The sequence below is a fragment of the Eutrigla gurnardus genome (assembly GCF_963514095.1).
Source record: "Eutrigla gurnardus genome assembly, chromosome: 13".
Classification (NCBI taxonomy): Eukaryota; Metazoa; Chordata; class Actinopteri; order Perciformes; family Triglidae; genus Eutrigla; species Eutrigla gurnardus.
Window position 1 is genome coordinate 13,777,926 of NC_139936.1, and position 16,477 is coordinate 13,794,402.

General features: G+C 39.5%; 4 protein-coding genes across 4 annotated transcripts; 1 reads left to right on the forward strand and 3 right to left on the reverse strand.

The window, feature by feature from the left end:
• Window positions 1–685: 685 nt before the first annotated feature.
• On the forward strand, window positions 686–4,474 carry rpl6 (ribosomal protein L6). Its single transcript, XM_084025420.1, has 7 exons — window positions 686–708; window positions 1,433–1,579; window positions 1,668–1,766; window positions 1,933–2,076; window positions 3,852–3,900; window positions 4,018–4,202; window positions 4,288–4,474. Exons 2-7 carry the CDS (start codon window positions 1,433–1,435, stop codon window positions 4,438–4,440), a joined length of 777 nt encoding a protein of 258 aa, XP_083881546.1. The 5' UTR covers window positions 686–708; the 3' UTR covers window positions 4,441–4,474.
• A 434-nt stretch (window positions 4,475–4,908) lies between these two features.
• On the reverse strand, window positions 4,909–6,844 carry dynll1 (dynein, light chain, LC8-type 1). Its single transcript, XM_084025427.1, has 3 exons — window positions 6,756–6,844; window positions 5,868–6,006; window positions 4,909–5,292 (listed from the first exon to the last, which is right to left on the reverse strand). Exons 2-3 carry the CDS (start codon window positions 5,997–5,999, stop codon window positions 5,155–5,157), a joined length of 270 nt encoding a protein of 89 aa, XP_083881553.1. The 5' UTR covers window positions 6,000–6,006; window positions 6,756–6,844; the 3' UTR covers window positions 4,909–5,154.
• Window positions 6,845–8,177: 1,333 nt separating this feature from the next.
• On the reverse strand, window positions 8,178–13,001 carry polb (polymerase (DNA directed), beta). The gene is made up of 14 exons (XM_084025403.1): window positions 12,814–13,001; window positions 12,452–12,509; window positions 12,058–12,124; window positions 11,181–11,255; window positions 11,003–11,061; window positions 10,745–10,794; window positions 10,580–10,631; window positions 10,408–10,462; window positions 10,260–10,332; window positions 10,103–10,173; window positions 9,916–10,002; window positions 9,723–9,790; window positions 9,205–9,344; window positions 8,178–9,065 (listed from the first exon to the last, which is right to left on the reverse strand). Exons 1-14 carry the CDS (start codon window positions 12,872–12,874, stop codon window positions 8,971–8,973), a joined length of 1,011 nt encoding a protein of 336 aa, XP_083881529.1. The 5' UTR covers window positions 12,875–13,001; the 3' UTR covers window positions 8,178–8,970.
• Window positions 13,002–13,274: 273 nt separating this feature from the next.
• Window positions 13,275–16,247, reverse strand: enkd1 (enkurin domain containing 1). Its single transcript, XM_084025401.1, has 8 exons — window positions 15,988–16,247; window positions 15,481–15,571; window positions 15,027–15,251; window positions 14,628–14,800; window positions 14,398–14,541; window positions 14,086–14,228; window positions 13,821–13,957; window positions 13,275–13,705 (listed from the first exon to the last, which is right to left on the reverse strand). Exons 2-8 carry the CDS (start codon window positions 15,563–15,565, stop codon window positions 13,545–13,547), a joined length of 1,068 nt encoding a protein of 355 aa, XP_083881527.1. The 5' UTR covers window positions 15,566–15,571; window positions 15,988–16,247; the 3' UTR covers window positions 13,275–13,544.
• Between the last annotated feature and the right edge of the window lie 230 nt (window positions 16,248–16,477).

Below are 16,477 nucleotides of genomic sequence, written 5' to 3' on the forward strand. Positions count from 1 at the left end.
ACAGTGAGGTCTGAAGAGGACTCTGAGCTCTGATGTTTGCCTTACAATGTTCTCTACCACTCCATTAACAGAGAATTTACAGAAAATATGTCTGACCTGTGATGGCTCCGGCAAAAACAGATTTTTGTATTTCTGTGATGAAAAATCCCAATAAAGACAACCGTCCAAAAAATAAGTGTAGTTCTGTTTTTGAAATGTTCATAATCAGCCTTTGAGCAGCCAATGATATATATTTTTTTCTAAATAAGCGGTTTCCAGTTGTCATTTTAGTTTTAATTGTTGTTTAATTGTGCTCTATAATCATTCCTAATCATAATATTTACAAACGATATCTTTGACAGTTTGACTAATACAATACCATCATAGAGAAAGGGTTACTGAATGGTGATAAAATAGTATTGAAAAGTACAAAGTTATGAACAGTTTTTGTTATTTATTTATTTAAAATATCTTAACAATCATCCATTGTTTTTATGTGTATAAAGCAGATAAAAGCGAATATATAGAAATACGTTTGTTAACTGAAGCAACTGAAAAAGAACTAGAATAAAGTATAAAAACATAATGACGATAACCGCAATGTTGATTCTATGTAGGACTACAAGAACCACTACATCCTTGAAACTCGACGCAAATACGTAAACGTCATCATGCAGCGTCCTTATAAACGTCACATGCCCGGATGTCGGTCTTTTTTTCATAGCAAAGGTAAGACTGCCTTGCCTTCGTGTCTGTGTTGGAATAAAATCTAGTTTCATCCGTGTTACAGAATCAAAATGCCGTCTCCAAATATCAGGAGACGAATCCGTTTATTTAAACGATGCGTTAGACATCGTTATTTCTATGATTTGTCGGTTATGTGTCCGTAATAAAGAACAGTTTGGTGTATCTGCACTCCTAGGCCGCCGGCTAGCCTTCGCGCTGTAACGCTAGCTAGCTGGCTAATAGAAACGTGTTGTCTTTGGTTACTCCTTTTGTGCGTTTCAACCATAAAATCCCGCGGTGACATTACGTTTACATTTAAAATATTACATTTTGAGGACACGAGTGGTCGGTTGCTATTTTGCGCATTGCTAGCTAACGTTACCTGTCATGCCTGTTGTGTATTGGCGATAGCTATGGTATTTAGCACTAAACCAAACGCATTTATCTTTGTAAAGGTTAGAAATATGGTTGCGATATTGTGCTCTTTACAAATGCAGTGTGTAGTTTGAGCTAGGAACACAATTCGCTTTCAGGATGTAGTATTGATATAGCTTCTCAAGTGTACGTGATAACTGAACCATAGTGCTATTGAATAATATATGCACTGTCCCACCAAAGCTGGAATAATGTTAAAAGTGAACCAGATACAATAAACCTGTAAGACATTGACACTATCCATAATATTGCTGCAGTTGGAGTACTAACCTGTTTTACTTTTTTGTTTCAGATGGCAGACGGAGACACGAAGACTGCCAAGAAGAAGCACGGGAGCCGGAACCCGGTTCTGGCCCGTGGCATCGGCCGGTACTCCCGGTCCGCTATGTACGCCCGCAGGGCCATGTACAAGCGGAAGTCAAAGACCACCGAGACCAAGGTGAGAGCAGAGCAGATCTGTGTTGCCCAGATATACATCACACTTATTGACTGAGTTGTGTATGGATGATAATATGATAATGTTTCAGATGGAGAAAAAGGTGAGGGTGAGGCCCCAGGCAACTGTGGTCAAGACAGTTGGCGGAGACAAGAATGGAGGCACTCGTGTTGTCAAGATGCGCAAGATGGTGAGTAATTTGTGAATTGAACTTAGTTGGAAATTCAATGTGTAGATTAGTTCTCTATTCTAATTGTTGGCAGAAGTTTTTATTTTTTTTGTATGTGCACGTCTTCCACTGGATTTATGCAGCAAACGTGGTTTTAAAGTAATGTTTTCATGTGCTCCTGTCGTAGCCTCGCTACTACCCTACAGAGGATGTGCCCCGTAAGCTGAAGAGCCATGGAAAGAAACCCTTCAGCCAGCACAAGAGGAAGCTCCGCAGCTCCATTACTCCAGGAACTGTCCTCATCCTTCTCACCGGTCGCCACCGTGGAAAGGTGAGAACAATATCTTGAACTACTTAAAATGATATCGATGTTCTCACGGGTCGGCACAAATTGTTGGCAAAGCACCGGGTGAAATGTTTTCATCGTGAACCAGAGGAAAGTCATCCAGCACCGAGGAAGATTGTGATCATCTCATTCTTGAAAGAAGGGAGCCTTACAAATATCTCGATAGGTTCCAGGAATGGGTGGGAATCAGAGTAACATGCAATACACTAATACTAACACGATATTTTGCCCACGATAACGATGATCATGATTCTGCGATGCTCTATACATTGCAAAATACTCCTTTACATTATCCATCATGAACTCTGTATGTGAAGGAGAAAAAATCCCAGTGAACCGGCAAAAGCAGGAATTAATTGTATAGTGCGATTATTTACTGCATTATGGTGTCACTTTCACAGAATATGTAAATTTTTCTGTTGCTGTTTGTAAACACATGGTGGTCGGAGGCCACTCAAGCTATAACATGAATGAAGAGGGTGAGAACAAATCAAGAAGTTTTAACAAACATAAGAAGAGAGAATACAGGCAGAGGGCGCAGTCTGTTGATGGACACAACCACACACTACTAGTCGGTCATGAGTGGTTGGGAAGGGCTATTTTTGCATCGGTACATAATGTACACGGGAAGTTATTTTCAATCCATTAATGTTCTGTGACATCTCACTGTACATTTCTAACACTGTCAGTATTTTGACTAATTATGATGGAATTTTCTCCAAACTGTCTTAAATTGGCATTGTGATGGCGGTGTAGTTCACCTTTCAAGAGACTCTCCAATACGTGCAATTAAGGATATTGTGCCCATCTTCCCTGTCCCCCTCAAAATAAGTGGTGCATCCTATGGATCTGTGTCCATATAGCATTGTTTTCTGGCAGAAAAGCACCCACAGTGAGCTGGGGAACGCATTATCCCAGCGTTTCATGGAAAAAGCACTTTAGGCACTTTTAATGTTTTTATGAAAATATCTTGGCAACATATCAAAACTGTCTGTTATTAAAACCAAGCCTATCTCCTTTGCTTATTAACTGTTGGCTTTTCTACATGAGCACCATCAAGTGGATTGTTGCCCTCATTGTTTGTATGGATGATCCTACCGCTTCTCCATCTGACAGCTGTAGTGTTGGAGCAAGAAGGGCAATCAGCTGGCGATTAAACGAAAAAACTTACTAGCAACACCAGCTGATATGCTTCCAAAAATAGTCTTTTCGGTCCTTATTGTGATATCTTTATGCCCTATAAAGTTCAGGATAGATGTGTCCAAAACAAGCTATTCCATTTTCCACAGTGCTCCCACCAGTGGTTTTCTGAAAAGTTCAGGTGTTGTAGTGCTCAGGGCAGCCACGTAAAAGGGGAACACTCTAATGAATCTGCGTGCAGCGCTTGTTCCTTAAGCAGCAGCAGCCAGTTGGACACTGACCTTTGTTATTGTGCATGGAAAAATGTATTTTCTTACCATACTTGACACACTGTAATCACACACCCTCACACCACAGACAGTCGCTGCCTCCCACATTTGAACGCTACATTGGCATGTTATGGAGGCATACTAGTGTGCCCACACACTTTGTAGCTGACCTAAATAATGGTTCAGTTGTGAATCTGACAGTGCTCCTGATAGAAAAAAAATTAGGAGGCGTCTAGATTCCTTTTTTCCCAGTCTATATAGCTTGGCATGAAAGTGTGAGCTCACCACTGGTGTTTTGAGAATTGTGCAAAAAGAGCTTTATACTTAAGAAAACTTGTTTTGTTTTTGTAGCGCGTGGTGTTCCTGAAGCAGCTCTCAAGTGGTCTCCTGCTCGTCACTGGTAAGGATATTCGTTTTTGGCGGAAAAGATTGTAAACATTTAGGCATGAAAAATGCATCAATATGTTGGGCAACATAATTCTCCAGTTCTCACAGTGTTCTCTTTGCATATTTGTAGGCCCTCTTGCCTTGAACAGAGTCCCCCTGCGCAGGGCTCACCAGAAGTTTTCTATTGCTACAAACACCAAAATAGACATCTCTGGAATGAAGATCCCTAAAACTCTGAACGATGCCTACTTCAAGAAGAAGAAGCTGAGGAGACCCCGTCACCAGGAGGGAGAGATATTTGATACAGAGAAAGAGGTGAACTACTTGGATAATGTCCCATTAATAATATGATTTATTTACCCGATGCCTGACTCACTGGTATTTTCTTCTTTATCTACAGAAATACCAGCTGACGGAGCAGAGGAAGGAGGACCAGAAGGCTGTTGACGCCCAGCTCCTGCCTCTCATCAAGAAAGTACCTCAGCTCAAAGGATACCTGCGCTCTTCTTTCTGTCTGTCTAATGGCGTCTTCCCACACAAGCTGGTTTTCTAAACGTGCTGCAAATAAAGAGTACCATCTAATGCTATCTCTTGCCTTGTTTGTACTGAAATTGAGTGTGGCTGGATGCATAGTGTGGATGTTTCCCAGCCATCAAAACGGCTATTAAGTCTTTCAACAACTGGTAGTAAATTACATTTTCATGTTTAATCTGCATTTACCATCAGTGCTGCAGATGAAACTATCCCTGGCAACCAACTATATATGGAGCGTCTAAATCGTTTTGAACACAACCCTAACGTACTATGTGAGACATTGGCTGCGCTAGATGGGTTTATACCTCGTATGACTTTACAAATGTGATGTTTGAGATATGTCATATGCATATGTAATAGACTTGCTACCCTTCTGTAAATGCATGTCAATACACATCAAAACACAATTATGGTCATGTGGGAATATAAATATCCTGGTTCAACTGATGTATAATGAAGCAGAAAAATTAAATGACCACACCAGGCATTGGACCCAGACAGCTTTACAGCTATGCTTTAATTAAAAAAATGACATGTCTAATGTAACAACACAAAAATAAATACAAGTGTTTCATCTCTTTAACATGGCCACATTTTTTATCCTCAAAAACAGAACAAAGTAGAAAGCAGCACAGAAAAAGGCAGCGGCCCCTTGCCAAGGAATGATAAGTGCCTTTGTCGAATCAGTCAGTACTGTACGTATGGTCAGTTTAGGTCGAGAAAAGGCCTTCCCTCAGCCGGACTTGAACAGCAGAATGGCCACCTGACCCAAGTAGAAGTAGATGAAATGCTTGGTCTCGTGAGTCACGTAACTGCCAAAGTTCCTCCCAACGATGCAATGCCAGGTTGGGTTATATTTCTTGTCAAACTCCTGTGGGACACAGAAAAAATTGTGTTCATCAAACATTTGTGGACCGAAGTGGGAGTAATGAAGAAAAGAGACGAAGCAATTCTGCTTAACGTATATAGTAAAGTACATATTCAAGAACTAATCAAACCTAAAATATTTAAGTAGAAATTCATAATCTGGGTGAATAATTGTGATTCGTCTGGGACTCTGGCCATTGTTAGAAATAAGTGGCACAATTATTTATTATTTATATTTGTGCTAGACGTTAGTGTGAAATCAACAAGTTTGTTTGATAAAATATTTTTCTTTCAATTAACTTCTCTGTAAAATACTGAATCTAATATTACCATTATTACAAATATAAACATTTCGTCTTAGGTACAGGAATGCCACCTGAGGATGAGAAATGTGGTCTCCAGTCAGTTCAAGGGGAACTGGAAAACAATCACAAATACCTGCCTGATTCATGCACAATGGTCGGTCAGTGAGTGCAAAACTGCGTTACATCACTGGCTGCTGTCAATCTCATAGCGATGCTAAATGTTCACCACGTCGGTAGGTTGAAGTGAAGGAAGATGCTTCAGCAGCAGTCCTACCTTCTTGATGTATGCAGCGATATCTTTCTCGATGTTGTACTTCTCCAGGGCCAGCGTGGCACACTCCACGGCGTCCTGCTGCATGTCCTCCGACATGTCAGCATTTTTGATCACTGCCTTTCTTTCAGACATGGTTGCCCTGAGAAACCAAAACACAGCGGAGGTTTTTTTTTATATCATCTTCACAGGCGCATTGGCACACAATGCAATAGATTCCGGCCCCCGAGCATCCCAACGGTCCTCATCATCGAGTGACTAAAACGACACCGTGTGGCGAACACATCGTTACGTCTCATCGCCCAGCAAAGGGGGAAAAAAAGACGTTGGCTTGCGGCGAAGTTGTGTTATATAATACCTGACACATAATACGTGAACTAACCATTTCTACAATTGTTGCATAACTTCCATCAGCGGCGAGCTTGGTGCATGCACGCGCTGCGTAGTTTCTATGGATACGCATGACATTTGAGATCATCGTCTCAGTTTTAACCCGATGTTTTCAACAAGAATCCTGTGAAATACGAGGCTGCGTAATGTAACCACATCTCTCCAACTACCTGGCGTTAGAAAGCAGCGTAGACATGCAGGATACCAACATATACACCGATATCTTATACTATCACTGTAACGTTTACCATAAAAAACGACTTAACGTTAACGTGATCTGAAGAACGCTATTATGGGGAGGAAGGTTTGAGCGCGAGACATTGCCTATGGTCTGTTGATTCGCTAATGTTAAAATGAACGATAACCACCGTTAGCTGCTCATTCATCACGCAAGCGGAGAAAAAACACCGTAGAACAGCGCGCGCAGATATTATTATCACTCCGATATCCCGTAACACTGAATACCGACTATCGATATGAAAAATTCGTACATTTACCTACCGTATAGTTTTTGCCTGATTTTAAAGAGACGACCGCTCCTGATGTGACAACTCCCGCGAAGTGGTTTACACAAAAGTAATGTGGGTGTGTAGCGGCAGGAGACTGCTGCCTTGACGTGCTCCCATTGGCTGGTATTATTGCACAGGGCGCTGCCATTGGCTCATTCAGTTCAATCTTTCCGGTGTTTCTGTCCGCATTTTATTTCAGACCATCATGCCTTGCGCCACAATCGTTGCCAAGCAACCACTGTATATACCTTATTAAGTTATGAGCAAAATTCTCCTTTCTATATTATGGTCCATGCCTCACCGGCGATAGTACTTTGGCAGTGTATGAGTTGATTTAACATTACTGTACTTATGCAATATTGTGAGTGAGACTACTACATATACATATTTATAAGGATTAAATAATACATTAAATAATTGTTTAAAAATATTGCAGAAATAGTAATGTTTTAATGGATATAGAATTTTGTTTACAAGTTACAGAATCGAATCGTTCCCCAAAAAAAAAAATTTGTCCTTGAATTGAATCGCCAACTACTGTATTGTTAATCGAATCGAAGTGATGCCAAAGATTCACACCCCTAGATACGAGGGATTTTTGACTTTTTAATCATTTTTAAGACAATTTTTGAATTTTGCTGACTGACTTTTTCGTTAATTCTCGACTTACTATACTATGACTTTTTTGTTTTTTTTGACTGAGGATTTTATGACTGTTTTGGACTCACTACAATCAGAATTTAGGTAGTGGTAGTAGAAGCAGTAGTAGCAATAAGAGTTCCTTATAGCATGTTGAATAATGTCAAAGTCATAGTAGCATAGTATAGCATGTCGAAAAAAGTCTTAGTAGGCCTATAGGATGTTTAAAACAGTCATAGTATGTAGAAAAATGTCATAGTATGTATCTTGTAAAAAGTTGTAAAGTTATTGTATACCATTTTGAAAAAAATCATGGTATAGCATTTTCAAAATAGTAAAAGAGTCATAGCATAGCAATTTGAAAAAAAGTATGTCGGTGTTGCAATCTTTTGGTGTAGCATTTTGATTCATAATCAGAGAATAAATAGTAATAACAGTACTACTAATAATACTAATAATAGTAAAAATTATTTAAACTCAGCAGCAGAGGATATAATCATAATAGTTATAAGCAGAAATAGTGTTATAACAGAACATGTATTAATATGTCACAAAAATGTACTATAGAATATGTCATTAAAAGGTCATAAAACAGTTATAGTGTAGCATGACAAATATTTATAGTATATTATGCCATTAAAAAAAATCATAGTAGAGTATACCAAAAAGTAATATAGCATTAATATAATATGTATAAAGTATAGTATGCCATAACATTTTCATAAAATATTAAAAAGTCCTACCAATTTTTTGTAATCCATTTATTTTTCTTTTCGTAAATATTTACAGTAATGTTTGCAATGATCCACATAAAATAATGCTAACAAGTTACGTTTTGTATTACAGATTAAAATCTGTATCACTGTACATTGCAGCAACATTTCAGTTACCTGGTCAATTTTTATCTTCCACTTTCAAATCCCCCCCCTTACAAAGCATGAATAATATCCTGACCTAACACATGTTTCCATTTTTACACAACCACAACCACAACCAAGAGATGAATCACATGTACCAGTGTAACAGTCATTCACACATCCATCAATAACGGAGAAAATATTTATTTTCATTTATCTCAACGAATCAAAGCTCTTTCTGTCCCTAATTACCAGCCATGTGCAGAAACTGAGCCCTTAACAGCAAATGCTTCTTCTTTGTAATTCATTCGATTTCCCAAAATGGAAGTGAAACACTACAGGTTAAAAAAAACACCAGGGTAAATATCCAGGGTGAATGGGACTTTTTGGCCGAACTACTATTAACTACTAACATAAAGTAGCTGTATTGTCTGAATGCCATAGTGTTAAAGGGCACTCCAGTCAAGGCAAAATACCCTGATGATAGTGGTCCTCATTGTTCATGATGGACTGACAACAACTGTAACAGAAGTCCACTATAAGATTACTCCTGTCCAGTTATGGTATAATCCCTTTGTGGCATATCAAATAATTAAATAATTAAAAAAGTATTTTCAATAACATAGTTGAATCATATACTAACAAACATTTTACACATGCTTCAGATCTCGTTTTGTAGCTTAGAATACAGACGTAACGGTGTGCTTTGCTTCATTCGCTGCGTTCCTTTGGCTCTCTGTATTTGTAGTGGATGTATTCAAAGATGTCTCTCTCACTATCCACCAACAGAGGCTCCCCTGCCACACCTACAACAGAGCCACAAAGAAAAATAGCTGATATCAAAAGCTTAAAGCATGAATCATTGGTTACTGACTGATGCAAGAAGAGAGACAGCCCTGGAACATAGTTGAGCGAGGTAGTGTGACATGTTTGATTGGGACTCACCAGTGACCCCAACTGGCCGTATGGTGTACTCATTAAGAGTAAAGCCCTTCTCCAGAGCGTGTGTTCTCATGTTTTTATTGAAGATATCACTTCCAGTGAAATACAGAACACCACAGTAGTACTGGTCGTTGGGAATTAACCTTGGGGAAATGGATAAAGGACTGTTAGAGAGCAGGAGCAGACAGTTGATCAGAGAGAATAAACAAAAAAACAACAACACAGTAACATAACTGTAGCGTAAATGACATATAGTCATAGTGTAGTATCGGAGAATCATTGATGATGGCTTTGTAGAGTCGGCAGGCACGCGCGTAACTCAGTAACAGTTACACAAGCTGCACTTGTTAAAAAAAAGCAATAGCACTGTCTGTATTGATACTTTTGCAAATGAGTATCTAATCTGATATTAGTTTTTAGTGTAAATTAGTATCTGAGTATCGATTTTTTGACAACCCTAGTAGGGAGAGTCAATGTTTTAATTGGAAGATCACACATCTGAGAAATATAAAGTTAGGCACCTAATATCAATACGCCTGTGAAGGTATTCTTCTTCATCTTCATCACTCTGATTCAGCTGGCAGACTCCCTAGAAAACAAGATCCAGCACATCGTGACCATAGCCATGCACTTCATGTGATTGGTAAAATTACTGTATCACAACATCAAACGCATACAGCTGAGCACACCAGAGAAAAGAAGCACAGGCCTCACCATGAACTTTGTGTCCCCTTTGGACAGCGTGTCCGTCACAAATCCAGTGGACTCCAAATGCTCAACCACGGCATGGAGGAGCTTGGGCTGGAAGAGAAGTTAAATGGAACAAAATTGTAAATATATACGAGTCAAGCTGCGATGAATCACTACAATACTGTTGTGCAACGGTAGAGAAGACCCTTACCTGCTTCTGAGTCTGAGAGGTGTAGTCTGGGTGCGTGAGCAAGATATCAATATCACCACTCGATGCTGCACCTGGAAACGTGAATCAAGAAATCATGATTACCAGTTTGAACTCACTATCACTAACTGAACATCGACTTGAAGGGAACCTCTTCTACCTCTTCTGTAACTTCCACAGATTGTCCCGATATATTCTGGCCCGATCTTCTTCAACTCTTCAAGAATAAAGGTCTGAACAAAGCAAACAGTGTCAGAAAACTCAATAAAACGTATTCGAAGAGAACAAAAACTTAAATGCTTCATCACCTCCATCTGTTCCATTTCACTACGTGGAATCCTTTTCTCAAATTCCTCAAAGTACCTAAAGGCAACAAAATTAATCAATAAACAGCTCATGAAAGACTGAGATATTGTAACATGGTTTGATTTGATACTAATGAATTACACGTTTAGTAAAAGAGCATTCAGCTAAACATACTTGAGTCCAATTTGTTGATGATGGTTCAGCTTGTTCTCAATCTTTTTCAAATCTAAAAAAACAAAGTACATTAATTTCGGACATTGTGCACATATAAAAGAATGAAGCCACAAGGACCAAGAATAAAAGATTTAACCATATTTTGAAAAATTCCAATAAACAAACCCTCCAACGTCTTCACCCCTTCTTCAAAGAACTTCCTGGCGGCAGCAGGGCTGAGGTAAAGAGATGCAGTTTGTTACATGAAGCACAGAAAGTAAAACCACACAAACGGATACATCTCAAACCATCCATGCATCACTTCTAAGTTGCCAGTGAACTGGTCAACCAATGCATTTTAATTCAGTCATGGTGCATTTGACTGTGAACGTCCATTTAAACATTCATCCGTTTTTTATTGAAATAAGTAATTTAGTGATGTACCCAATTCCAGTGACTCTGGTGAGGAAATTGATGGAAGAACTGGTGTCATCATTACGGATCTAGAGGAAAAGATCAAAATATTCAATCAGTCTGTTCAATGCATTGAAATTGAGCTTTTATTAAATGCATATTTATAAAGTGGGGCAGGGATCGTGCATTACCACTCCCAAACACTCACCTTTTCCAGTTTCCGTAGTGTGCCAGTTTGTAGGAACTCATCAATCTTTTCTGCTATTTTAGCTCCAACACCATCCTGTTGAAGAGTGAAAACAAACGCACGAGCACTGAATAGTGTGATCTGCAGCAGTTATGTAAGATGTGCCGAGTTGTACTGTTGACAAACAAAGGCCACAGCAGAGGACATCACATAACACTGCCCCAGCAACATGAGCACATTAGCGGTTTGGAGGACAAATAATGATGTAGATGTTTCCAGCTTCCAGGCACCATTACACTGAAATCAACTGTCAATGAAGCAGCTGAGACCAAGTCGGCTCTCTGGGTCTAGTTCAACAGAGACAGATAATAAAATATGAACTAACTTCACAACTCTGTTATGACTTAATGTTTGGAACGTAAAATATGGAATATTATACTTATATTGGGAAATCACGTGATTCTTCTTCTATGAATATAATCATCAGTTACACCAACCTACTTTCAGACATGTATAAAAACTTAAAAGAGAATTTCTTCATTAAGCAAAGTTTGATGAGCAATTTGATCGATGTATCCATCTGGTCAAAAGTTCAAGGGTGACATTATGATACACATACCATATCAAACCTTTATACTGAGAAACATACTGAACAACGCTGGTCAGTACATCAGCACCATCTATCTTCCACTACTACTAGTTACAGTTCTAACCTTCAGGTAGGATTTATTGCAGGACTGCACACTGCATGGCTTTGTCTCATTAATAGTTTCTACACCAAATTTAATTATGCATCTGGATCACTCTCACCAGGTCAGAATTTCACATGGATATGACGTTTTTTGTTGTTATAAAGGCAACAACTGAAGTAATTTAAAACCAAATCGAGTGCACATACCAGTTTCTTGGCCTCTTCGCCATTTCTTATTTTGTTAGGGTACTTGGAAATGGTAGATGCTGCTTTCCTAGACAGGGAAAAAGCAAAAAATAGTTTTAAAAATATAAATCCGATGTTAAAGACAAATAAAGTAACAATAATGTGGTGAAAGCTTCTGTCTCAACAGAACCTTTTTGCTAAAATTACATACAGCTTTTATCACAAATACGAATCAACCCTCCTCTGCATATGACACCAAATCTATTACACACTCAAACAATGTAAAAGGTGTTATTTTAACGTGATGGTAATTCGGTCGAGCATTACATTTACTATCATACCTTGTCATAAGAACAACAAAGCAACACTCATCCTTAAACAAAGCACAACTCACTGCCGAGGCTTCAGAGCTTACCTGTAAGCGTTGTACTTGTGTATTGCCCTGTTGACGTTTTTCTCGTAATTGGCCAACTCTGGAAACAGAAGATAGTCATCCCATGGATGTATATTTAATAATTGCTGCTGCAGTTCATTGTCACTATTTAAAGAACTGCCAACTCAGTTGAAGGCAGGAGGCATTTAAATGTCAATGACTATCAGCTTCAGAGCAAACCAGATGGCAAACGCTAGACAAGAACCAGCCTCAATTTGCCATATGTTTTACAAATGCATGCTAACGTTATTTAGAAAGTAAAGTAATGGAAAGTTATTACACAGAAGCCAGGCTTCACGCTAGCTACCGTTAGCTAGCCACAACCGTCTCTTCACTTCACTTACCGACAAGAAAGTCTGTTATTCCCTCATTTGGGGATTCCTGCGGCGCTTTCCTCTTGCTCATTGTTTCGGTGATGCGTTTTCAAATATCCGTTGTAAACTTAAAATACTCAATATGCATGCATAACAAACTAAATCCTCTGTAATCGTGGTTAGCGTCTAACTAGCACATTAGCTAGCACAAGCTGAACAATGACCGTAAGACGTTAGAGGGGGGTGGGGCGTCATACGTCACACATACGTGGCCATGACGTGGCTTTTGCGAAGTAGTCGTTCGAAAATGACTTATTTTTGCACTCTGCAACATACATCACAGTGTTAAATTAGACACCTTTTTCTCTATTGTTGTGTTTTACTTAAAAAATGATATAAAAAAACATACATTGACTTCACAAAAATATTCATCATTACATATCATCAGCCAGTTCCACACTAAAATAAAACAAAACAAATATCAGCAAATGGTTATTTATTATGGAGCGAACAGTTTTTACTGTTAAATGTACAGTGTATCTGATTATTCAGGAATAAGCAAAAGGAAGCAAAACTGCATATTATTAAGTCACATATTCATATATTATATTATTCATAATCATTAACCTCAATGGTTAATGATGATGATTAAATGATCTATTTGACAAGGTTCAGCGTTATGTTACATAATGCAGCTATTAAACAAAAGTGAATCTCGATAAAGCAGTGGATTTACAGGACCATCTCCTCCACCTCAGCCATTAGGAATCTATCTTTACATAAACTTTGTCCCGGGAGAATATTTTAATTGCCTCCTCAAGTTCTGAAAGCCTGCAATCGAGATGAGCCCGACGTGAGCAAACGCTCAGATTGTCAGCTTTGAGAGGGAGTGACAGCAGCTCATCCACAAGAGAGCGATGGGCTGAGGAAACAAAATCAGCAGAATTAGAGAAGCAAATATGCACTTTACATGTAGTATTTTAACGTAATGTTGTCTATTTAACAAAAGTCAGACATAATAAGTGACAGAGACGTACTCTCTTTGAGGGACTTCAGTGTGTCCTGTCTCTGATTCTCAGGCATCCGGGTGTGACCAGCTGGGGCTGTAGGATCAGGTGCGTTCCTCCTCCTCTCATCCTCCTCCTTTTGCCACTGCTCCTTCCTATCCTCAAGACTGTGTGTGTTTAAGTGTCAATGAGAGGGAGAACAGAGATGAGCAACAGCAGTAAAAGTCCACCTGTGGTGAAGAATCATATGTTTTTCCCTAATGGAATATGGTTTTAAGGTAAGGAGGTAACTCACTACTTAGGCACCTGTCCCTTGACTGCACTGGGAACAGGCTTATCCCTCAGGTTTGTCAGCGACTGGGACCGACGCACCACAGTTTTTCCAGCAGACCGGGCATTATGTTTTATGAAGTCTATTGTTTGGCCTTGCACCTGTAACTGTATCCACATAAAATAATGTATGGAATTAAAACGAAAAGAAATATTGCAGATGCTGATGATTATTGCCAGCTCTACTCTTCTCTCATCAAAATCAACGTTCTATACCTCTTAGATTATGATCATGTGAGTGTGTATAGATAAATAAACATTTATTGGCAATTCTCACTTGCAAGTTCTGGTCTGGTATGGAGTTGCAGTAGACTGGGTGCTGCAAGGGCACTGGAGAGGTTTTGGAGTGGGGTCTTGGTGGGGCAGTAGAGTGGCCCTTTAGAAATGTTTGACACTGCGGTTTAACAGTTGGACTTGAAACCTGCATGAAAGAGAATGGATTAAAAGTGAGCCAGAGGAAACATTCACATCTCAAGGACTTACAGATTTCACAGAGGTGCTCCTTACCTGTAGCTGGGCCATCACCCTGGATGGGACGTTGTGGTATTTGGAGGATGTCCAAAGAGCTTTGACTGGAACCGGACGAGACTGTGCTCTCTCAGCCTCCTGCTCTTTGCAGCGTCTCTGGATCTCTCTGAGCCGACGCATATTCTCTTTACCAAAGTCATGTACCCTCTGTTCTGAGGGTCAAGAATAGCACAAGTTGCCTCAATGACTTTTTAATTATTTAATTTACTTTTTTTGTATGGAGTTAGTGTGCTCAATGAAACTCTCTTATTTGTTAGAAGCACTCAGTGGAAAAAAAGTAAAATAATAAGTTACACTGATACCACACTACAAGACAAAACAAAGCTGCTCTTTTTTTTTTGCATAGCACAAATTTACAGACCTGAAAAATGCACTTACTTTGTTTGGGAACTGGGGTAATAGTGACGCCGTCCAATCTGAGTAGTTCCCCTATTACCCCTCTCTGTCCACGCTCCAGAATATGGGTGGCATTGCGGCCAATACGAGGAGGATGTGCTGGGGTACGAGCACTGTAGTAGCCAGGGTACAACACAGGATCTGGAGCGAGTGGCCCTGAGAGCAGCGCCAAAGTTGCATCATGGTTTCCCTCTAAACGACCACGTGCTGGGGAAAAAAAACAATAAACAAGGTCACTCAAGGCTAATGTTTAGTAAGGTTACTCTAAAATATCACTTTTCCTGCATGTGGTGCATCTTGGGCTTCATTTATTACAACCTATCATGGATGTCAACAGCTTAACTCTAAACAATTCAAGTTGTATTGAATATCTAACAAAAGGAGACTATTTTAAGGGAGATGTGAATATAGCAGAGCCCACGTGGCTGCACCTAACCTGAAGCAGGTCGTGTGTAGTACTGAGGAAACAGTGAAGGATCCGGGGGGATTGGCCCGGATATTGATGAAGGTCCCTCACACATTTGAAGCTGTATTTAAAAAAAAAAAAGTAGAACGTTACAGTAACAGCTAAGCAATACAATCAAAGTCATTTTTTCACAATTATGAGCCGATGACTGTTTTTTGACTATTAAGTCTTGCAGGTGGTGTAATACATAATAATATTACAATTTTCCCTTTGAGGCTCATAAACCAAATCGCAGACTTAATGAATGAGACTAAGCAGAAGTGTGGTTTCTTGCAAGTGTATGTTTTGATCAGTAGTCAGAATGCATCATTCTTTTGATTATGACAACACCCCTGCACTTACACTGGTACAGCTAGCTAGCTTGTTGTAACGTAAGCTAAAGTTATTCAACAAGGGCTCTGTCGACGTAATGCCGTTCCTCCTAAAAACTACCGCAGCCGGTAAAGTAGCATTATGTAATCGAGTTTATTCGTTTACCTTGAATATCTCGTCGTGTTTACCACTCGAGGACTGACGCGGTGGAATCGACACTTGTTGTAGAATCCTTCGTCATGGCAACGGGGCACCCGCACACAGAACTAGAAATGCCAGAAGAGAGAAAAGCCCCTCAAAACAGGACCCGTCACCCGACTGACATCAACGTTTCCATCCACATGTATCCCAAATCAGTTAAGTCATTAAACAGATGGAGCTTTATCAGAAATACGATACGGATACAAGGACGCAGACCTGATACCAACAGCCTACAAATAGACTGTTGCTGCCAACTGTTTCGCAATCAGTGTTCGTTGGTGTTACATTGTCGTGGTGACTAGCCATAAAGGGTTAAAGGAAGGGTGAAAAATATATTAATAATGCTTAGGCAAACAATGTGACTCGCGCGTTGTGATTTAATAGGTAAACAAACCCATCTGCGCTCACCTGCACGCCACGTTTGAGTTCTAGCAGGTCTATATCTATCTTAAAC

Coding starts and splice junctions, on each gene's coding strand:
- polb (XM_084025403.1), bottom strand. CDS start 12,874: ATGAGCAAGAGGAAAGCGCCGCAGGAATCCCCAAATGAGGGAATAACA. Junction 10,463..10,579: donor CATCAACAAATTGGACTCAA/GTATGTTTAGCT, acceptor TGTTGCCTTTAG/GTACTTTGAGGAATTTGAGA. Junction 10,003..10,102: donor CCTCTCAGACTCAGAAGCAG/GTAAGGGTCTTC, acceptor CTTCTCTTCCAG/CCCAAGCTCCTCCATGCCGT.
- dynll1 (XM_084025427.1), bottom strand. CDS start 5,999: ATGTCTGAAAGAAAGGCAGTGATCAAAAATGCTGACATGTCGGAGGAC. Junction 5,293..5,867: donor TCGCTGCATACATCAAGAAG/GTAGGACTGCTG, acceptor TGTGTCCCACAG/GAGTTTGACAAGAAATATAA.
- enkd1 (XM_084025401.1), bottom strand. CDS start 15,565: ATGTGTGAGGGACCTTCATCAATATCCGGGCCAATCCCCCCGGATCCT. Junction 13,958..14,085: donor AAGGGACAGGTGCCTAAGTA/GTGAGTTACCTC, acceptor AAACACACACAG/TCTTGAGGATAGGAAGGAGC. Junction 13,706..13,820: donor ACTGAAGTCCCTCAAAGAGA/GTACGTCTCTGT, acceptor TTGTTTCCTCAG/CCCATCGCTCTCTTGTGGAT.
- rpl6 (XM_084025420.1), top strand. CDS start 1,433: ATGGCAGACGGAGACACGAAGACTGCCAAGAAGAAGCACGGGAGCCGG. Junction 1,580..1,667: donor CAAAGACCACCGAGACCAAG/GTGAGAGCAGAG, acceptor ATAATGTTTCAG/ATGGAGAAAAAGGTGAGGGT. Junction 2,077..3,851: donor CCGGTCGCCACCGTGGAAAG/GTGAGAACAATA, acceptor TTGTTTTTGTAG/CGCGTGGTGTTCCTGAAGCA.